This window comes from Eublepharis macularius, chromosome 12, assembly GCF_028583425.1.
Source record: "Eublepharis macularius isolate TG4126 chromosome 12, MPM_Emac_v1.0, whole genome shotgun sequence".
NCBI classification, from domain to species: domain Eukaryota; kingdom Metazoa; phylum Chordata; class Lepidosauria; order Squamata; family Eublepharidae; genus Eublepharis; species Eublepharis macularius.
The window spans coordinates 23,487,509-23,508,310 of record NC_072801.1 but is presented as its reverse complement, the minus strand read 5'-3'; the positions used below and the strand labels follow the sequence as shown (position 1 = coordinate 23,508,310).

Below are 20,802 nucleotides of genomic sequence, written 5' to 3'. Positions count from 1 at the left end.
TGCCACAAATGTGTGCGAGGCGTTTGAATAAAAGCTATAACCCCACCCTCTTTAAACACTTCTGGAGAATGTGGTCTAAGCAGTTTGTAAAGTTTGATTGGAAAGTTGAGGGGAGGTTTCAGGTTACAGGTCCTGCAGGAAAAGGCAAAAGGGATTAGACATTTTTAGTCCTGGGGCCCTTTTGGCACGGATCTGAACTCAGGGCCAAATTGTACATTGTGGTCGGGGTGGGGGGTGGGGAATCTCCTGATTTTTTACACAAAAAAAATGTGCTGCATTTGGGTGGCTGCCAGTTTCTTTTGGAGGAGAGAATAACTTTTTTATTAGGTACCATTTTCATGATCAAAATTATTAATTATTATTATTACTTATTATTTTCCATTTTTATTCCGCCCCCCCCCCGACACAGGCAGGCTCACGGCGGATTACATCCAATAAAAAACATTCATAATACATCTATACTTTAAAAACAGTTAAAACCAAACAATAAGAATACAGTATAAATATTTAAAAATTCACAAGATGGTAGCAATTGACTAATAGGAGGCAACCTGCCACTTAAAAAACTGGATGGTGGATACCTCTAACAGGGAGAGATCCGATCTTCCTTTCCCCGTCTCTAATTGCGGGGGGCCCTGCTATTCATGCTGTCTGGGGGCAGGGATACAGAACTCTCCCACACAGCACTCTTGATCACATTATGCCATATTGCAGGTAAGCCTTCCCACCTTTACATAGCCAGAGATACAAGCCCCCCTAATATTTTTATAGCAAAATTTGCCCCCCCCTGCCCAGCACAGCTATTTGCACTGCTGAAGTTAGTATTACTCAGGGTGCAGTTTTGTTCCCAGGAAGATTAATTTCTGAGTAGGAGGATGGGTGTAAGCATCTGGACTCCAGGGCACCCGAGTGTCTGGGATTGCTCCTGGACTCTAAGACCTAAATCACGTGTATGGTACTGGAAGTGAGCGTCTTAGCTTTTGCATTCGAGGTGATTCTGGAACTCCTGAACAAATTTAATCCCTCAGAAACATGTTTCGACTTTCTCGCTAATGTTTTCCATTTGATTTCTTCACTTTTTATGTAGGTCATACCTTACAGCTTTCTCTGTGGCTGGTGTTTTGGCCCAGGTACTGTTTAGTCTTTGTGATGGTTGAACAGGGCTGGTTTTGTAATGTATAACTATCGAGGGTACCTTGTTCTTTAAGCGGGTAGCTTTGTTGGTCTGTAGTAGAACAGCAGGATTTGAGTCCAGTGGCGCCTTGGAGACTAACAAGATTTTCAGAGTGTAAGCTTTTGAGAGTCAGAGCTCCCTTCTTCAGACATGAGTCATTTTCTTTTCTTCATGAATCACACATGTAGGTGTGTGTGTGATTTATATATTATATTATATTATATTATATTATATTATATTATATTATATTATATTATATTATATTATATTATATTATATTATATTATATTATATTGTATTGTATTGTATTGTATTGTATTGTATTGTATTGTATTAAAAACCCAGAACCAGCTTGATATAAGTCATCATAACCTGGGTGGATTTCTCTTTCCAAAATATACCCCCCAGCCTCCCAAAGTATGTGCCTGACCCATACTCTGGACTTCTGCTCATGATTGATAGGGAGAATGTTGTCCTCCGCAAGCTTAAATGGTCTCATACAAAAGGCTCTGGATGTTAGAATAGAGCCATTAAATGCCAAGTTACTCAGGGCTCCTGTAGCAACAAGAAATTCCTGTCTAGAGAATGCTTCTGTTTTGTGTCAATGCCCCAAAGGCCAGCGTACGTGCTTCTTTGGTTGAGTGCATGCAAAAGTGAGAAAGGTGGGTTGTGATGCTCCTTCATGAATGGTGGTCAGTTGCGAGGGGAGATAGGGCCTCCATTGCAAATCCTCACAAACCCATATTCCCTATCTGGTGTGAGAGACAGTGCAGTGGTAGGATTTTCATGTTTTAAATTTCTTTATGACATTTATAGTCCACCTTTCTCACTGAGACTCAAGGCAGATTACATAGTGTGAGATTAGTGCAGACAATATCAAGGACATTTCAATAAACAATGTCATTGGGCACATAAATGCAAATTTACAAAGATATCGCATCAGCAAAAATCCAATACAAAGTTGAAAAAAATGCTGAAACAGAGCATAAGCAAATCTAAGACTGACATTAAACAACCTAGAACTACCCAGTAGGATGATATTTAAAGCAACAGATAGGACAACAGATAGGACATAAGGCAATAAATAGTACATAGTGGTGAAATCTGCGGTCCCTACAGCATCTCTTTGAAACAAGCTACCTACAGTACAGCCTGAGAAAATTACAGTCTATAGGGATCTCTTTTAATTCCCTCCTAATGTTAACTGAAAGTCAAGCATATAGATTCCTAAAACAAAGGCTGCTAGATATCGATAGGCAAACTCTCTGTTCTCTTGCACAGTAGACCTGCTCCCCGCTGGAGTTCGGAATCACTCCTAAGTACAGAACCCCTGTCACTTACCTCTCATTGTTGACTTTCCCCCAGTTTCGCCGAGCTTTTATGCTCGCTCGTTTTAACGTTTTACCCTCTGAAATTCTGTTAGGGAGATTTATAAATAGACATAGGCATGAACCAAAAAAATTTAATGAACCAGCAGTTCGTGGTTCGGTGCCGACGATGAACCTGAACCAGCGAACCACAATGAACTTCTCCTGTTGCCAAACCGGTTCGAGGTTCGTGGTTTGTGGGCGTCAGAATGGCCCCCATTGGACTTAGAGAGCCCATATTCCCAGGGAGTGTTTAGCAGGCTCTCCTCCAGCCAGCACCCAAGTCTGGTCAAGATTGCAATAGGGATCTTGGAGTTATACCCTCTCCAATCCAAAGCCCCCAGGAAACTCCCATTCAATACAATTAGAGCCACCAGTTGACGTTGGCCCAGTGTACAAGGGTTTGGCCGTCAGAACTGCCTATCAGGGTTTGCAGGGATGAGATTGAAGTGTCCATGGCTACTACAGAACACCCCCTTCCCCCTCCCTCCCCCCGGGTGTCCTCTCCCATGTCACCAATTGTAACCAATTTGCACCTCCATGGTTGAAAGGAAGACCTGCCGATCAAGGTAAGCTGAACTTCGATTCGGGTTTCCAGGGCGACAGAAGGAGTGCAGACAGAGTTCAGGCATTCCCCCAGCTCTGTTTCCAAGGGAATTGATTGCTTGTGCCTGACTGTCTGGCTTCACGAACCACGGGTGAACGCAACGAACCGGGCTTCAAACGAACGCTGGTTCGTTGGCCAGGGACCCTCATGAACCACCGGTTCGCGAACTGATAATCAGGCAGTTCGTGGGTTTTATTGGTTTGTAATGCGGTTCGTGCCCATGTCTATTTATAAATACGCCCTATCTTAAAAGACTCTGTCCCTGCGGAAGGAGACAACCTGAATAAGCAATTCATGTTTTATTTTATTGTGACTTTTATGTTCATGTGCGGGACTCCTTGATTAGCCCTTTATTATATAACCTTACAGGGTCAATCTGACAGAAGGTTAGTTTTTTTGTTACTATCCAACCAGTGCTCCCATACCACTTATACGGTTACATTGTACCTCTCAATTGCCATGTGGATTAGGGAGTACATGGTTAATTCTACTGCCGTCTGATCTTGTTGTACCTTGTCTCTGTCTCTCTTCGTGTAAATTGTTTTTTTTTTAATTGAATGCCAATAAAAGGTTACTGACTGACTGAAAGAGGTGGAGCGCGCAATCCAGGCTGGGTGTGACTCCTTCCCTCTATTGCTGAATCTGACTGGAATGCCTGAAGGCAGTTACTTCTGATAATGAGATAACCGTTCAGAGTCTCTATTCGATCCAAGTCTGACTGAGTCAGATTTACATATGAATTCCAATTCAGCAGCTTCCCATTGGATTTTGTTTTTGAAATGTTTCTGTTGAACTTTGGTAGTCTTTAAGTCTTTGATGAAGTGTCCTGGTAGATTTAAGTGTTCTCCTACTGGTTCTGGATATTGCCATTTTTGATGTCAGATTTGTGTCCATTTATTCTTTTGTGCAGAGGTTGGCTGGTTTGTCCTATGTACAGAGCAGATGGGCATTGTTGGCACATGAGGGCATATATCACATTGGAGGATAAGCAGCTGTAAGAGCCAGAGATTGTGTAGTTGACACCATTGGGTCCTGTGATCGTATTTTCTGGGTAGACGTGTGGGCAGAGTTGGCGTCTGGGTCTGTTGCAGGGTCTGGTTCATGTGTCGGTGACTCTGTTAGCCAGTTCATGGTTGTTAGTGAGAAGTTATTTAAGGTTGGGGGGGCTGTCTGTAGGCAAGGAGAGGTCTTCCACCCAGGGCTTGTGAGAGAGAGGCATCGTTTTCCAGGATGGGCTGTAGATCACTGATGATACGTTGGATAGGTTTGAGCTGGGAACTATAGGTGACAACCAGTGGTGTTCTTTTGGTTCTTTTTGGTTTGTCCTGGAGTAGGCTGTTTCTGGGTACTAGTCTAGCCCTGTCGATTTGTTTCTTCATCTCATTTGGTGGGTACTGTAGCCCCCAAAATGCTTGTTGTAAATCTCTTAAGTGAGAGTCCTGATCAAGAGCAATGGAGCAAATACGATTGTAATGTAAGGCTTGGCTGTAGACAATTGACCGAGTGGTATGTTTTGGGTAGTAGCAGGAGGCATGTAGATATGAGTATCGGTCAGTGGGTTTTTGGTATAAAGTGATCTTTATCTGTCCATTATGTACTTGTACAGTGGTGTTCAGGAAGTGTACCTGTTGTGTAGAGTGGTCAGGTTGATGGTGGAGTGAAAGTTGTTGAAGTCCTGGTGAAATCTCTCAAGGGCCTCCTTCCCATGGGTCCAAATGATGAAGATGTCATTCAAGAACCTTAAGTACAGGAGTACCCCATGGCTTTTAATTGAGTCTGCAAGGGTCAGACGACCTCCCATTGAAAGTGGGGAGTACAATGTCCTTCAAGATGTCTGTCTTCCCAACCAGCATCACTTCTGTCTTGTCTGAGTTCAATTTCAGTTTATTTGTTTTCAGCCATTTCACCATGGCTGTCAGGCAGTGATCTAAGATTTCTACTGCATCCTGTGGTGATTTCAATAGTGCGATACAGAGTTGAGTGTCATCTGCATATTGATGGCATCCCACTCCACAGATGTGGATGAGTTCTCCTAAAGGCGTTACATGAAGGTTGAATAACATGGGAGATAAGATTGCACCCTGTGGAACCCTGCAAGGTAATTCCTATCCTGGAGATGATCTCCGATGGAAATCCTTTGAGTCCATTCCATGAGAAATTATTTAGTCCAAGGCACATACTTTGATGCCCACTTCTGCCTCCAAACACCTCAACAGGATGGCATGGTGTACTGTGTCAAAGGCAGCAGATAGATCCAGGAGGAGCAATAACAAGGCATGGCTTTTGTCAATATTCAGAAAGAGATCATCCAATAAAGCTACTAGAACAGTTTCTGTCCAGTTCTGAATCCAGCCTGAAATAGGTCCAGAGCACTAGAGGCACCTGTAGTTGGTCAGCTACTGCTCTCTCAATCACTTTGCCCCCAGAAAGGGCAGATTAGAGACTGGATGATAATTGGCCACAACATTTCTGTCTAGGGATGGTTTTTTAATTAGCGGATGGATTGTTTGAGCAGCCGGGGGAAAGTATCTTGAGTGAGCAATTGATTTACAATTGACCTCAGTGGTTCATTTATGTGGTCCTTGCTTGATTTTAACATCCAGGATGGGCAAGGAGCCTGTGCACAAATAGTGGCCTTCACAGAAGTCAGGACCCTGTTAAGATCTCTCATTGTAACTGGTTCAAAGCAGTCCACACGTGAGCCAGACGGTGTATTAAGTATTTCTTCCATTTCATCTGTATTACAGCCAACAGCCGGATCAAAGCGTATTCGTGCTATTTTATTGGGGGGGAAACATTGCAAAGGCCTCACAGCTAATTGTCTGTTCTTGACGCAGTAAATATTCAGATTTAGGAGTCAGAGGATGATGAGATACCTTGAACAATTGGGATGGTCGTGAACTAGCTGGTGCAATAGTTGCCAAGAAATAACGTTTCTTTGCAGTTTTCATTTCCGTTTCGTGGGTCCCCCAGTGGGTTCCGTAGCACCATCTAACAGTTACAGTGCGAGTTTTCTGCCAGCATCTTTCAAGGCATCTTCCAACCCTCTTTAGGTCACCCAGCTCCATGGCAAACCATGGGGCTGGCTTCTGTCCCAAGGAGTCAGCAAGGATCAAGGGCATCAATAGCTTCACGTTCCAAGCTCCTACAGCAGCCTCTGTAGAACATGCGCCTGGAATTCTAAAATCCCTCAAGGCATTTTGGAACCCAGAAGGATCCATGAGCCTTTGTGGAATCATTTTAACTGGTCACCCTTTGAGGGCTATATTCACTTTTGCCTTCAAATGATGGTCTGTCCACAGTTCAGACCGAATCTTCAATGTTGAAACAAGACTTTTCCTCAAAAGTTCAGTGGAAAATATTAAGTCCAAGGTATGGCCTCTTTCATTAGTACTGTCTGTCAGTATTTGAGAAAGGCCCAGAGTTATAGAGCCAAGCTACAAGTGACGCCTTACACAGGTTGGACACTTGTCAGCTTACCTCAAGTTTTGATGGGAAATGTAGGCATCCTGGTTTTACAGCTTGGCTCTCCATTACAGCTGCAAGAAGCAACTTGTCAGCTGTAGTGGAAGCAACTTGTCAGCTCATTACTGACCTTGGTGCTGTGTTTGGAATGGAGTTTCTTGTCTCTGACTGGGGCCTGTTCTTGTGGACTTGTTTCTAGAATGTCCTTTGGATTTGAAGCTGTACCCTACAAAGCTTGGGTGAGACAAAAGATGTGAATCTGCAGACAAAGGCCCATGGCTTGCAGCTCAATCCTCAGTGAGCCCCAACGTTGAGTTCTGTCAATGACTGAATCCTAGGAGGAAATTAATATAACCACAACAATTCCAGTAGTTCTCAAAAAAGTCCAGCTTTAATTGTGCCCAGAAGAAGTGTTATATACACGAAACGGGAATTGTCTAATATGCCTGCATAATCCCGTCGGCACATCTTTGGAGATTATTGCAACTAGGATTGGACTGGAGTCACCTCTTCTCCTAGCTCTGTGACTTTTATGAGTGTGCCCATTGTGGCGTTTACTACAGTCTTGTTGGATATAAGTGTTTACCATAACAACTTGGACATAGGAAGAGTATTGTGTATAATTGTATTTATTGAAATTGTATATTTATTAAGGCACTTTTGGCACTTTTGCACTTTGCACTTATTTAAAAAAGAATATTATACAATTTAATTGTTGGCTAACGGTATATTCCCGGACTTGTTATTTCTAGCCACTACTATCCGGGTCTTCCCTGCTATTTCTGCTTACTACCTGGAGGCTGGCAACCCTACCTGAGGGGGGAGAGTACATCACTTTTGATGCAGAAAGGGGCTTATAGCTCCCTACAAATGGAAAACTACCCATGTAGGCCAGTGTGGTGCATCGCTTAGAGCCCTGGACTGAGACAGTTCCAATCTACCATATAACATATGGGCCAGTCTTGGGCCTCTTAGTACTCTTCCTCATCCATGGAGGACAGGAGAGCTGTATACGCTGCCCTGAGCACTTTGGAAGTAGGCAGGATAAATAAGAAAGTGTAGAACTTTCCATCCTTGTGTGCTAGTTTTCTGCATGCATGGAGTTTTCCCCCCCTGCAAAGGAACAAATGGTGCTGTTTGTACTATTCACTGTGTTCTGACACGGCAGATTTCAGAATTCCGTTCCCATCCCACCCCTCCTCAATCTACCACCTCCGTCTGTATCATGGATAGATCAGTTCTAAAGGGTCCACATGAGGCTTACAGAAAAGTGTAGTTGCCACCATGTCTGTCTTCCCTTTTCCTGATGCTGGATCACCTACTCATGACAAGAAAAAATGTGTTTGTCACAAGGAGGGATTAATTGCACTGTCCACCAGAGACTTAAAACCTGCCCAGGGGCAGATCAGCCTTTACATTGTCTCTGTGCCGGAGTGAAGTATAGGGCTCATCCATTAACCGTAAGAGCAGCCTTTGACAGTTGATGGATTCCTTTAGTATTTCATGCATACGGTACCTGACATATATTTTGAGTGGACTATGCATGGAGTGTAAACGGCTTTACAAATCTCAGAAGAAGTTAATGTCGTTAAAACTAAACACATTTTCTCCCCCATCAAATGACAGGTTGATGACCCAGAATACAGTTTCTATACCAAAATGGCAGGCGTGGCCAATGAGGATAATGTCTTCTGTCAGCTTGGAATGTTTCTTTCCATTAACCTTTGTGATCAAATTTGTCTTGCAGGTGTTTCCTTTCACCCAAAAATGTTAATATTTGGTTTGAGTTGGTGGGAGGGGGGGTAGTACATTCCTTTTTTTGTAGGGGGGTTTACCCAAAACTGGCTCATCACAATTTTTTTTTCATTCTCTTGGCAAAGCAGAACATAGGTGTCACTGGGATACCATGAACTTAAGCCCACTTTCTTGAAATGGGGTGATGTATATATTATTTTTCAGCACAGAGATTAAGACAGAGGGAATGTGGAGGTTTGCGCATGCATTTTTTAAATTAGGTCCCCCAGCTAGGAGACCTTAATCAGTTAGGGTTATTATCACCATGGTTACTTGTTACCTAGGGTTGCCAACTCTGGGTTGGGAAATATGATTTGCCAAATGGCAATATATACAATTGCAACATTTTTTGGTGACCAAATATGGTCCGGCAGCTTTGAGTGCTTCAGAATTTCCCCCACTTTTGGAGATTCTTATTGAATCAATGCAGAAAGCAAAATCTACAATATTTGTATATAAATATTAGAAGTTGATTAATAAATATGATACACAGAATCTTAGAGATGCATGGAATAATAACCTGGAATGTCCAGTTTTGCTACAGCAACAGCATAAGGACTTAAGTCATATACCTGTTGCTACTATGGATCTTAAGTTGCGATTTAATCAGCAAAAAAAAATATATTAAGGGTATATTGGACACCACAGCATCTTTTTACTAAAGGTTTAAGCGCAGTGTCTGTTGATGGTGTAATTCACAAAATGGATCTCTTAAGTATATGCTTTGGTCATGTTTAGTCATTCAGCCCTTTGGGGAGGAAATTATTAGTTATATTAATTCTGTGTTAGAAAACTCATTTATTTCTGAGGATGTTAATACACTCTTAAACTACTTGCCTGTCTCTTGAAATCTAACTGATGGTCAACAGAAATGGAACCTCTGTGCCCTTACAGTTGCTAAAAGACTTATACTTCAACACTGGAAAGATAAAGGTCCACCTCCTGTAAATCACTGGATTGAAGATCTTATAAACTTATCAACATTTGAACATATTGCCACAGCTGCTTGCCCCCCTCGGGAGCGCTCCCGCGATTTGGGAGCCGCTTGCCTCCTCACCCCTTACCTCTCCACCACAGCCGCTCACTGCAGCCGCCCGCATTGCTGCCACCCACTTGGTGTGCTCCTTGGCCAGCAGCCACGGAGGGCCAGCTCAGCGCCCAGCAAGCTGGCTACCCTGTCAGCATGGTGGGCAGCCAGGGTGGTGCAGGTGGCCTCCTGGCTCCCACGCACGTGGCGCAGGCTCTCCTCGGTGGCTGGCACTCCCTAATAATTTTGTGCCCAGGGCGGCCGCCCCTCTGGCCCCTCCCACACTATGCCACTGGATCTTGGGTAATAAGCAGGGTGAGCTCTGGTTAGTACTTGGATGGGAGACCACCATGGAAGTCCAGGGTCAGTATGCGCAGGCAGGCAAGCCTCCTTTGAACCTCTCTTGCCTTGAAAACCCTACTGAGTCACCGTAAGTAGGCTGTGACTTCATGACAAAAACTCTTATAAAAATACCCTCCAAATATGCTTATGAGATCAATTAAAAGGTATTAAAATACACCGTAATTCCCCTAGAATTAGTTTCAGGTGGCTAGCCATTTTAATCTGTAGTAATAGAACAAAATCTGAGTCCAGTAGCACTTTAAAGACAAACAAGTTCCCCCCACTAGAAGCAGTACTCAGGCAAGGATAGTTCATAAACACAATGGAAGGAACCCATTCAAATAAGGGCCATCCAAAACTTAAGCAATACCATTTACAATTGTGGGACTTAGCAAATGTTTCCCAGTATCAGATGGGAATGGGTACGTGCCTTGAAGAAAATCTTGGACTCTAGCAAAAGAGTTGCTACAGACAGTCTGGGTCTTTGGCTCCAAACTTCTAAGGAATCTGCTTTCACCAGCTTTGCATTTGCAAGGGATACAGGGGGTGTCCTTTGATCTCCCTCTATGGATCATGGCACAGACACACAGATACTTGCTGCATCTGGGCCAGACCGCACAGGGATGCAGGTGTGGGCTGACATGATGGAAATGTGCTTCTGTACAAAAATGAATGTTCTGTGCACATAGAAAACTAGCATGCCAGGGAGAGAGGTTCCAGAACAGCCTTTCTCCTGGCATGTTAGTTTTCTGTGTGCAAAGAGCATTTTTCTTAGTACAGAGGAGAATTTAGTATCTCGCATGCAGTTTGAAGTGTTACATCAGACACAGGTTGACCACTTAAGGGGAAGATTTGAGGACTCCCAGGACAGAGGAAATCCCCTCATCCTTGCTTTCTCCTCTTTTGCTCTGAGTTCTGCCCGCACCCGCAGCTCAAAATAGCTGCTAAGATTTTGCAAGATAGCATCATGAGATCTTGGTTGGCTTTCTTGGTTGCCTAGGCAACACCAAACAGCAACCAAGTTCTGTTGAGATATTGACATTTTTTTTATCCTTCCTTGATTTTATTTTATCCTGTGATTTTGTTTTACTTTTCATATTTACCTTACATTCCCTTTTGTGGATTATTTGATTTGGATGGTGGCTATTAGATACATGTTTGCAAAAGGGAGGAGTTAAAAATGAGGCCAGCTGTATCACAACTTACTTTTGATCACAGCAGTGTGCCACAGCTGCTGTTCTCCAATAAAACCAGGAGGAGAGGAATATCTTTTAGTTTGCCTAGGGCAGCAACAGACGTCAGCCTGGCCCTTTGATGGAGAATCCCCAATTCTTTAAAAGACGGATGTTTCATCTTGGATGGCAGTCTTCCTTCTGGGGTTTCCAGGCAGCTTTGAATCCGGAACCTGCGGAGAACAGCCAGGTGTGAGTTTGACTCGATGCTTTCTGCACGGCACTTGAAGTGAACTGACATCAGATTTTCCCAACTGGCTTGCTTCCATACATGGGTGGTGGTGGGGAATGGCCTCATTTAGGAAGCGTTGCTGCTATTGGAGTTTGTTTCTGCTTTTACCCAAGCCTCATTTACTGTCTCTCAGAGGGAAGTGATGACACTGATCCGTTGTGTGTGTGTGTTTATAAAAAGCATCATTTAATTTGTATTGTTGAAGGCTTTCACGGCCAGAGAACAATGGCTGTTGTGGGTTTTCCGGGCTGTATTGCTGTGGTCTTGGCATTGTAGTTCCTGACGTTTCGCCAGCAGCTGTGGCTGGCATCTTCAGAGGTGTAGCACCAAAAGACAGAGATCTCTCAGTGTCACAGTGTGGAAAAGATGTAGGTCATTTGTATCTACTCAGGAGGGGTGGGGTTGAGCTGAGTCATCCTGTAAGAGTTTCCCAGGGTGTGGAATGCTAATGGCGGGAGGCTTCACTGTATCCTGAGGAGGTTCTTTTGCATATCGATTGGTACTTGATGTGCTAATCTTCTCTGCAGGGCTATTGCCGGGGATAGAATGTTTTGTTGGCCTGGTGTTTTTCAGAACCGGAGCCCATGCTCTGTTCATTCTTAAGGTTTCTTCTTTCCTGTTGAAGTTTTGCTTATGCTTGTGAATTTCAATGGCTTCCCTGTGCAGTCTGACAAAGTAGTTGGAAGTGTTGTCCAGTATTTTGGTGTCCTGGAATAAGATACTGTGCCCTGTTTGAGTTAGGCTATGTTCAGCCACTGCTGATTTTTCAGGTTGTCCAAGTCTGCAGTGTCTTTCATGTTCTTTTATTCTTGTCTGGATGCTACGCTTTGTGGTCCCGATGTAAACTTGTCCACAGCTGCAGGGTATACGGTATACTCCTGCAGAGGTGAGGGGGTCTCTACTGTCTTTTGCTGATCGTAGCATCTGTTGTATTTTTCGGGTGGGTCTGAATACTGCTTGAAGGTTATGCTTTTTCATAAGCTTTCCCATCTGATCAGTAATTCCTTTGATATATGGCAAAAACACTTTTCCTGTAGGAGACTGTTTTTCCTTGGTTGTTTGATTCATCCTGGGTTTGATTGCTCTTCGGATTTCATTTCTGGAGTAGCCATTTGCCTGAAGTGCGTGGTTTAGATGATTAATTTCCTCATTGAGAAAGTGCGGCTCACATATCCGTCTTGCACGATCCACTAATGTTTTCATTATGCCTCTTTTCTATCAGGGGTGGTGATTGGAGTTTTTGTGTAAGTACCGATCAGTGTGAGTTGGTTTCCTGTAGACCTTGTGACCTAACTGAAAGTTTGCTTTGTGGATGACCAAGGTATCCAGGAATGGGAGTTTTCCCTCGATTTCTTTCTCCATTGTGAATTGTATGTTCAGGTGGATGTTGTTGAGATGATTCAAAAACCCCATCAATTCTTCCTCCCCATGGCTCCAAATGATAAATGTATCATCCACAAACCAGAACCATACACTAGGTTTGTGGGGTGCTGACCACGGCAATACAGCCTGGAAAACCCACAACAGCCATCATTTAATTTAATTTAATTTATTATATTTATATTCCGTCCTCCCCACTTTCGCAGGCTCAGGGCAGATAACAAAATACAAATATCACATATCAAATAAGAACATTTAAAAGCACTTATCACACTCAGAGTGTGATAAGTGATTGATGCCCCATCAAACAGAAAGGGTAGGGGGAGAGAGGTCAGGGAGGAAACGAATTAGTTTTGGCCCTAGGGGTAGAAGGCAGTTGAGGTTGGCGATGGGGGAGGATGACGACACAACAGTCATCCGTTGTAACTTCTCTGTGCATCAAGAGATGAGCTTTGCCCATGTCTGAACATGTCCCATGATGCTTTACCACATAGCCAAGCTTCTTGTCCAAAACTGACAGGCACTACAGGGAGCTTGTAGTGATAAAATTGGGCCACTGGAGAGAGTTCACACATGAAAGATAGCTTGGGGGGGCAGGAGCAAGAGCTCTGTGGCCCAGGGCTGATGAGGTAGTCAGAGAAAGCTGGGGATGACCTTCAAAAACATCACAGGGGGCTTCACATTGCTGATTTAAGCCTCAACTGCGCTTCCTGAAATGCCCGTTTTACCATACCAAGTTCCAGATTGGCTGATTTGATGGATTATTTTTCCTGAATCATTTTTGCAACCGATTTTCTGTTTCTGGCTGTGGGACAGTTGTGAGGATTATTTAAGGTAACTAAAAGGTTTGTGATTTGGGCTTCTATGTGCATTTAAGCTCTTGGGTTTTTATTGGTGGTTTTTTTTAAACAGTTGTCAATTTGAATGGTTTTATGTTTCTGTCATGTGAGCCACTTTGAGCAGATCTCTGAAGGGACAGTACAGAAATCTTCTAAATTAAATAAACATAACATTGCCAATGATTTGGTTAGTCTGCCTGAATTTGGGAAGGGGGGAGATGCCTCTGGCAAGTCTCCTTTCAGTTCTTCACCTCTCCTGTTGCTGATGAAAGGATATCCAAAATCCTGTCAGCCCTGTTATAAATAAAGGAATTTTTGCCCAGCCATTTGGCACTTCCCTGAGTTTTGCTGGGTTAACAGAAAACTGGAAAGCTCAGAAATGTGCAAAGATCTCATTGACTTCCTCTCTGGCAGGATTCAGATCCCTCGTCCCAGAGCAAAATCAGAAAAAAACCTGAAACCGTCAGCTTGCCCAGAAAACCTTCCTCTGCAAGTTACACATAAGGATTTGGCTTCAATCTGTCAAGAACATGCCTGGCATTGTTAGCCTCTATGATTCTTCCCAAGTCCTCTGATTTTTTTCTTTGTTTATTTCTATCTTTAATTTTACCATCTCTGAAAACGGACACTGCCAAAGACCCTTGAAAATCAAATACTTTGTAAAGAATAGTATGTCTTAACTGTTATCACAATTAAAACAGAAAAAAAGTTGAGTCTTTGTTAAAAACAAATTTGCCCAAGGTTAAAAATAAGTTAAAAGAAGACTCTGATAGTTCTCAAAGTATCTGGATGGGATAGCTGGCCCAAGAATATAGAAATGGTGTCATCCTTCGCTGGCAGTATCTCTTCAATATTACTGTAGAAATTGTGAAAGAACCTTCCTGGGAAGCTAAGCAGAGTGGACAAACCCACGTTCAGCTTGGGTCACTCTGGCTGAAAAAGAAGGTACTTGGTACAAACAGTCACCAGCTCTGGATTTGGACATTCCTGGAGATTTGGAGGCAGAGCCTGTGGAGCTGCCATTTTCTCTAGGGGAATTGATCTCTCTAGTCCGGAAATTAGTTGTAACTCTAGGAGATATCAAGGCCCCACCAAGTGGTTGGCAATCCTAGGTACATAAACCCAATTCACTCTTCCCTAGTTAAGATTTGGCATTAACTTTTTTTGAAACTGTATCTGTGAGGGTCTTCCCTCCCCCTCCACTGTGATTTCAGCTCCCTGTTCAAATAGGCTGTCAACATTATGGTGAATTACTAGAATGTACTTTTGAGGGGATTGTAAATTACTTGTGGGTTGGATGCAGCCAGCTTTTCCGCTCATCTCACCCACTCCTTTTCCTTCCTACAATTCCCATCTCATACAACTTTTGGCCATGCAGGTCCCAGGATCCCCAACATGGCCTCCTCCCAGTTCCACCAGCGGAAAAGCTGGTCAAATTTAACCTTAAGTCCTTTATAGAGATCAGACAAAGAGCACCTTCTAAATAAGATCTGCTTTGTTAAAATCTGATTGTTATGCAACATTTTGTTTTGACTCATTCTGTTTGTCTTTTGAAGCCTCTAATATTAGTTTATTGGTATATGATAGGAAGGGAAGCTAATTACAAAGTATGGTTTTGCATTACAGAAAACAACCAATGGTGTGCAAATCTAGAAAAAAAATCAGATGTTGATGGCCGCAAGAGAAACATTAATAAAAACCTCACATTTCAACCCATGGAAACTAGTAGTTGTATAATTGACCAGGGTGTCGTTTTCAGTTTCAAGTTTCAGTGTAGGTGTAGTGGGGGAACAAAAAAAATCTAAGAACAGAACACCTGTTTGAATTGAGTCACAGGTGATGTTTTCCCTACCTACCATTTTTAAGGAGTTGGTAAGGATTTTGCTTTGTCATGAATCGATTTGTTTTATTTATTTATAGTCATAATTAACATCCAGCCTCCCTCCCCAATGGGGACACAAAGGGGCTAAAATAGTTCTCTTCTCCTCCGCTTCATCCTCACAACAAACCTGTGAGGTAAATTAGGCTGAGAGGGTGTGACTGCCCCAAGGTCACCCAGTGATCTTCCATGGTAGAGTGGCTATTCAAACCTGGGTCTCTCAGATCCTAGTCAGACCACTCTAACCACTACACCACACTACCTTACTAACCACTGTTGCATCTTTAAAACTACTCTTTGAGGCGCCACCATGTTGTTTTTTCCTGCAGCAGAGAACTGTAAAATCAAGGTTTTCCTCCTTATTATAAAAATGCATAAGGGTACTGCCAGTACCGTGTGTGTGTGTGTGTATCTGCGTGTTACGATTTCAAGCCTGAATAACGTGCGAAGGTTGCAACGCGAAACGCCATCCAGGGTGAAAGGACGAGAGGAGAAATCCCTGCTCGAGTCACTTCGCCATCGTTTGCTCTGGCCTGGCTCGGCGATCTCGCTTCCCCTCTGTTAAGCTTGGCTCGACGCCGGAAGCCGGAAGTAGAAGCGGATTTGAGGCTTGCCGGGCGGGCGGCCCGTGCCCTGAGGCGATTCTTGCAGCCATGTCGACTGCGATGAACTTCGGGAGCAAGAGCTTCAAGCCCAGGCCGCCGGACAAAGGCTCCTTCCCCCTGGATCATTTCGGTGAGGGGGGAGAGGGCGGGGCTTGGAGCCCTCCGGCTGGTCAAAGCGCCAGTCCCTTGGAGCACTCTGCTTATGCCCCGAGGCACTCTTGCCTTGGTTGGTCTGCAAAGGAAAACTTCCGCCCCCCGCCTTTTTGCTACTTCATTGCAGACTGAGAAGCAGTTTTAAGTGGTTCTAACAATAATGGTTCGGACAGGTGGTTTTTATTAAAACATTTCTATCCCGCCTTTTCACCTTGGCTCAAGGCGACTTAAGATAAGAGTTAACAAACGTTTCAAATTAAAATAAAATTAAAAAACACGCAGTATCTCTCTCCCCTCTCCTTAAATGAAATCTACCATTCTCATTCTTCCCCACTCCATGTAGGTAAGTAATAAATAAATAAGTTAAGGGATGCTAGTCCCTCTCTTTATGTTGCACTGAGAAGAAAAAATGCAATAAAACCCAGTAACGATACACACAACCAAAGCTGGATGGCACAATTAAAGAACAATGAAATAAAAATAGCATAATACATCCAATAGCATTTCACAGAGAAAAATGAGGTAAGACAGAATATACTCACTCTTCCCTTGTAAGGTGTAATTTTTTTAAAAAATCACCTATGTCATCCATTCTTGCTTAAATGTTTATTTACTTACCTGCTTCAAGTATGTATCTATAGCTCTTCTGTCACACTTTAAAAGTAAAAATAAATGCCAATAGTTGTGTAAACGTAGACTGAGGAATAGCAGGAGGGTGTAAAAATAATAAGACAATATAAAATTGGGAAAAGAATTGGAGGGTATTTTATGTGATGGAAGAGGAAAAGAGGTGTCATTGCAACCTCCACTCAAATAATCCAGCTTCCTAAATTATTATTCAAATGTACACTGTTTTTTTTCATAAGAAGAGTTTTATCTTGTTCTTCCTCAAAAGAATTCAGAGTAGCCAGTTGAGGCACAATTATTTTGTTTATCTATGCTTCCTACATACAGCCATTCTTTTAAAAAATGCAATGATAATCTTTTATTAAATGTAATAATAGGAAAAATGTACAAAAATAACAAAATATAAAAAGTGGACGATAAGGGGTGGGGTGAGGGTAATACATCTAAGTATGGCTGCTTTATGAACTCTACAGAAATGTCTTGAGAGAATGGAATACTCCACCTGCCAGTCTTGTCTTTATCACAGTTTGTTTTACCTTGGAGCTGATTCTGTATCTGTTCCCCCCACCCACGCCCCATGTACCTTCCTTCTGTTGCAGGTGAATGTAAAGCATTCAAAGAAAAATATATGAGGTGTCTACGAGAGAACAGCTTTGAGAACAGCCTGTGCAGGCAGGAATCGAAGGAATACTTAGAATGCAGAATGGACAGGTGAGTGCTTTTCTGCTTATGCAAAACCTCACTTATGTAAATGGATATTTGCTGTGGTATTGTGAATGCTGGATCAACTTACACCAGGATGTCAACTCCCCTGGGTTCTTCTCACTGGTTTATCTGTGAAATCATTATTGTGGTGTTGCGGTGGTGGTGGTGGTGGGGGATATTCCTCCTTTTACCTGCCTTCTGTTGCTAGCTTGCTTGCAGAAAAAAGAGGGGTGGCATTTTGAAACCGGGTATTTGCCTCTGTACATGTTCAGTCACAGCTCAGATTTAGAAGTGGGTTTGGAGGTGCAAAGCTGTGTTCTGAGTAGGCAAGTACCTGGAATTGACTTTGCCAAGCGCAGACCCTCCAAACACTGATCTGCCAAACCAATCATATTGCTTGAAGCTGATTTTGATATTCTTGGGATGCAGTTGATTAGGTGTGGTAATTCTTGCGTTGTGCCTGTAGGTTTGAATCCCACAAACTTCCTTTACTTTCTTTCCCTCCCTCTCCCCTGCAGAGGCCGATATCTTCATTAGTGCCAGTTAGGATATCAGAACGATGCTGTGTTTATATTATTGTCTCTGTTTGGGGTAGGGTTCCCAGCTCTGGACTGGGAAATTTCTGGAGATTTTGGGGGTGTAGTCATTCTGGGAGATCTTCAGGACCCGTCTGGAGGTTGGCAACCCTGATTTGAGGTCTGGATTTGAATCCCAGTTCTGACATGGGTCAGTTTCTGGCATCTCCAGTAAAAGGTATCAGCTAGTGGTTTGCTGGGCAAAGGTCATTTTCTGCCCTAGGGACCTGCCTGGATATCAGAAGTTTTCATACATACGAGTTACCCTGCGAAGTCATGTACTCAGCTCCAAGCCCCGCGCTCTCCTGGCCCATCTCTGAGTGTAAACCCGAGGAACCCCAGGCTCAGCATCTCTAACTCTTAATTATTGCTTTAAAGGGGCCAAGATTGTGGAGATCTAGTAACAGCAACAAGCCTGTTGCTTCCAAGCTTAATATTTTCTAAAAAAATATTTTAAATTTTGTTTAGGCAACTGATGGCTAGAGAACCACTGGAGAAACTAGGATTTAAAGACCTCATAGAAGAGAAATTTGAAGCCAAGAACGAGAAGTTATAATGAAAGGAAGACAATTCCTGGCTGCCTTTCATGGAACAACGTAAATTCTGAGGCGCATTGTACTGTATGTTGCGGAAAAATATTTGGGGGGCTATTTGTTATGAAAGAAAAAACTGAAATGATCGCTCAGAACATGGCTCAGGGGTGGGGTAGAGGGCAGCTCTTCCTTGGAGATTCAGATTTTCTCTATATATTCCAGCATTTGTTTCACAGATAGTGCCTGGTGTTTTGCTGAAACATCTATGACAGACAACCTGTATCCTCTTGCATTAGCTGAACAGAAGAGAGTCAGATGGCTGGGTTCCAAAGGACGTTGTAAGCATGGCTGACAATGCACATAAATCAAATTCTGCCAGTCTTATCTCTCCTGAAATGGCTGTATGGATCTTAAGTGTGCTTGCTTAGAACTCAATTTCCAGTAGGACTTCCGTTCAGGCATAAGCATCTAGAGTTGGTCTGTGTGTAAAGGGTAGTTGCAATGTGCGTTACATTTACTGGGGGAAAATAAAAACCCTGGTTTTTTACTCCTGATTTTTGCTCTCCTTTCTTTTCTCTCTGGCTGTTTTAGATATGAAAAAGACTTTTCTTACTAGAGGCCAATCTTTTGGGCCATCCCTTCATTCCAAACTTCCGTATTTCAGCAAAATAGCTTGTATCTAATATGATGTAATGGTACGGTATGCTTCATAATGCTTGTGTTGCAGTATTTTCCACATGGGAAGCTACTAATAACACGGCAGTCAGTTGGAAATGTGGTCCACAATCTGGAATGGAGCTTGGCATGTGGGATTAGCTGCTGTGGCAAGTGGGGGTTTGTTGATTTGTGAAATGAACCTTTATAGGTGTGGATTATTGTGCAAAAGGGGATTAATGCCTTACTGGAAAAGAATGTGTAGATCTGATGTCATACCAGAGAGCCAAGGAACTTTCCCCCTGAACAGTACAGAGAAAATGTGAGAACAATCTTTGGCATCTTCCAAGGAGAGGAATGACATTTTCCTGACCACTCTCTGCTCTCTAATTGTTACGAAGAGAATCTGCTTGAGGCTACTGCTTGCGGCGGAACAATGGCACCCTTTTTTAACACGGCGTCTGCAAGATCTTATCGTGTGTTATAAATGGAAAGGGAAAGGTGACCTTTCCCCAGTAAATGGTGTGGCGGCCATTTGGGGTTCCTATTCCTTTGCAGTGCCCTCACCCTTAAATCTTGCCTGGTGCTAAGAGCCAGTTCAAAACATTTTTTTAACCCCAGGTTTTTAACGGAGAGATTTCATCTTTTAAAGCTGCTTTTAGAGTCTGCTTTTAGCCCCAAGGGCAGGTTTATAGATACCTTTATAATGCTGCTTTATGCTTCTGGTCAGGCTGCAGGGGAAAGTGTCTGTGGCTTCACAGATGCATGACAGCCTGGCTAGATTAGGGTTGCCAACTCTGGGAACTCTCACTAGGGATTTTCCAACCAGAATTGGCAACCCTGTTGGTGTTGCTTCCTTGGCGCCAGCCGTTTTCTTGTTGTACAGCACGTCATTTCAGCCTGTTCCTGCAGACTGTTCCTGCCTGGCACAAGCACTTCGAAGCTCATCACCCTTGATTTTTGCTTTGGTTCCCCAGAGATGCCAAGATGCTGCGCAGGAGGAATCGATCAACTCTAATGTCTCTGGGAGACGTTCCTGGAAGGATATGCCTTGGGACAGGAAGAGATCAAATTACTAGAGATGCGCAGAGCTTCAAAAGTGATTTCCACTAAGGAAAGGACTGGCCGGCATTGGTGGATTTTTTGAAGCTTGCCTCTATCGGAATGGTTTTGAGATCATTAAACACTGGGCTAAAAAAATTTAAGAAAATGGTGACGTGGACTTAGCTTTATTTTTGGGATCTGAGGCCCATTTCCACAGGAGCAGCAAGCTAATCTTTATGGGTCAACTTTATGGGTCAACCTGCTGCCAACAGTGCAGGAGTTTCAAATCCAAAAAGTAAATATCAGAACATTAACAGAAACGCAGAGGAAAAAATAACAGCATCTACAAATACAAACTTAAAAGTATTTTCAGTCTCTTAAATGCTGCTTATGCTTCGTCTAAAACTCCTTGGATCCTTGACACAAGCAGGCACCTCCGGATTGTCCTATGAATTCCAGTTTAGGTTAAATTTGGCAGCATCTTTATTAAGAGGCATCTTTCTGAAGCTTGGAACAAAGAGAAGCCTTTTTTAAAAATACTAATTTTTCAGTTCCAAATTTCAAATGT

General features: G+C 43.1%; 1 protein-coding gene across 3 annotated transcripts; it reads left to right on the top strand.

Annotated features, from left to right (window-relative positions):
* Positions 1–15,929: 15,929 nt before the first annotated feature.
* LOC129338664 (cytochrome c oxidase assembly protein COX19) lies at positions 15,930–20,802 on the top strand. 3 transcript variants are annotated; one of them, XM_054993059.1, is made up of 4 exons: positions 15,930–16,073; positions 17,323–17,434; positions 18,472–18,599; positions 20,168–20,802. In XM_054993059.1, exons 1-3 carry the CDS (start codon positions 15,992–15,994, stop codon positions 18,557–18,559), a joined length of 282 nt encoding a protein of 93 aa, XP_054849034.1. In that variant the 5' UTR covers positions 15,930–15,991; the 3' UTR covers positions 18,560–18,599; positions 20,168–20,802. The 3 variants fall into 3 exon arrangements, with proteins under 3 accessions (XP_054849034.1, XP_054849035.1, XP_054849033.1); XM_054993060.1 differs by lacking the exon at positions 20,168–20,802 and adding an exon at positions 18,759–19,090; XM_054993058.1 differs by lacking the exon at positions 20,168–20,802 and having other exon boundaries at positions 18,472–19,090.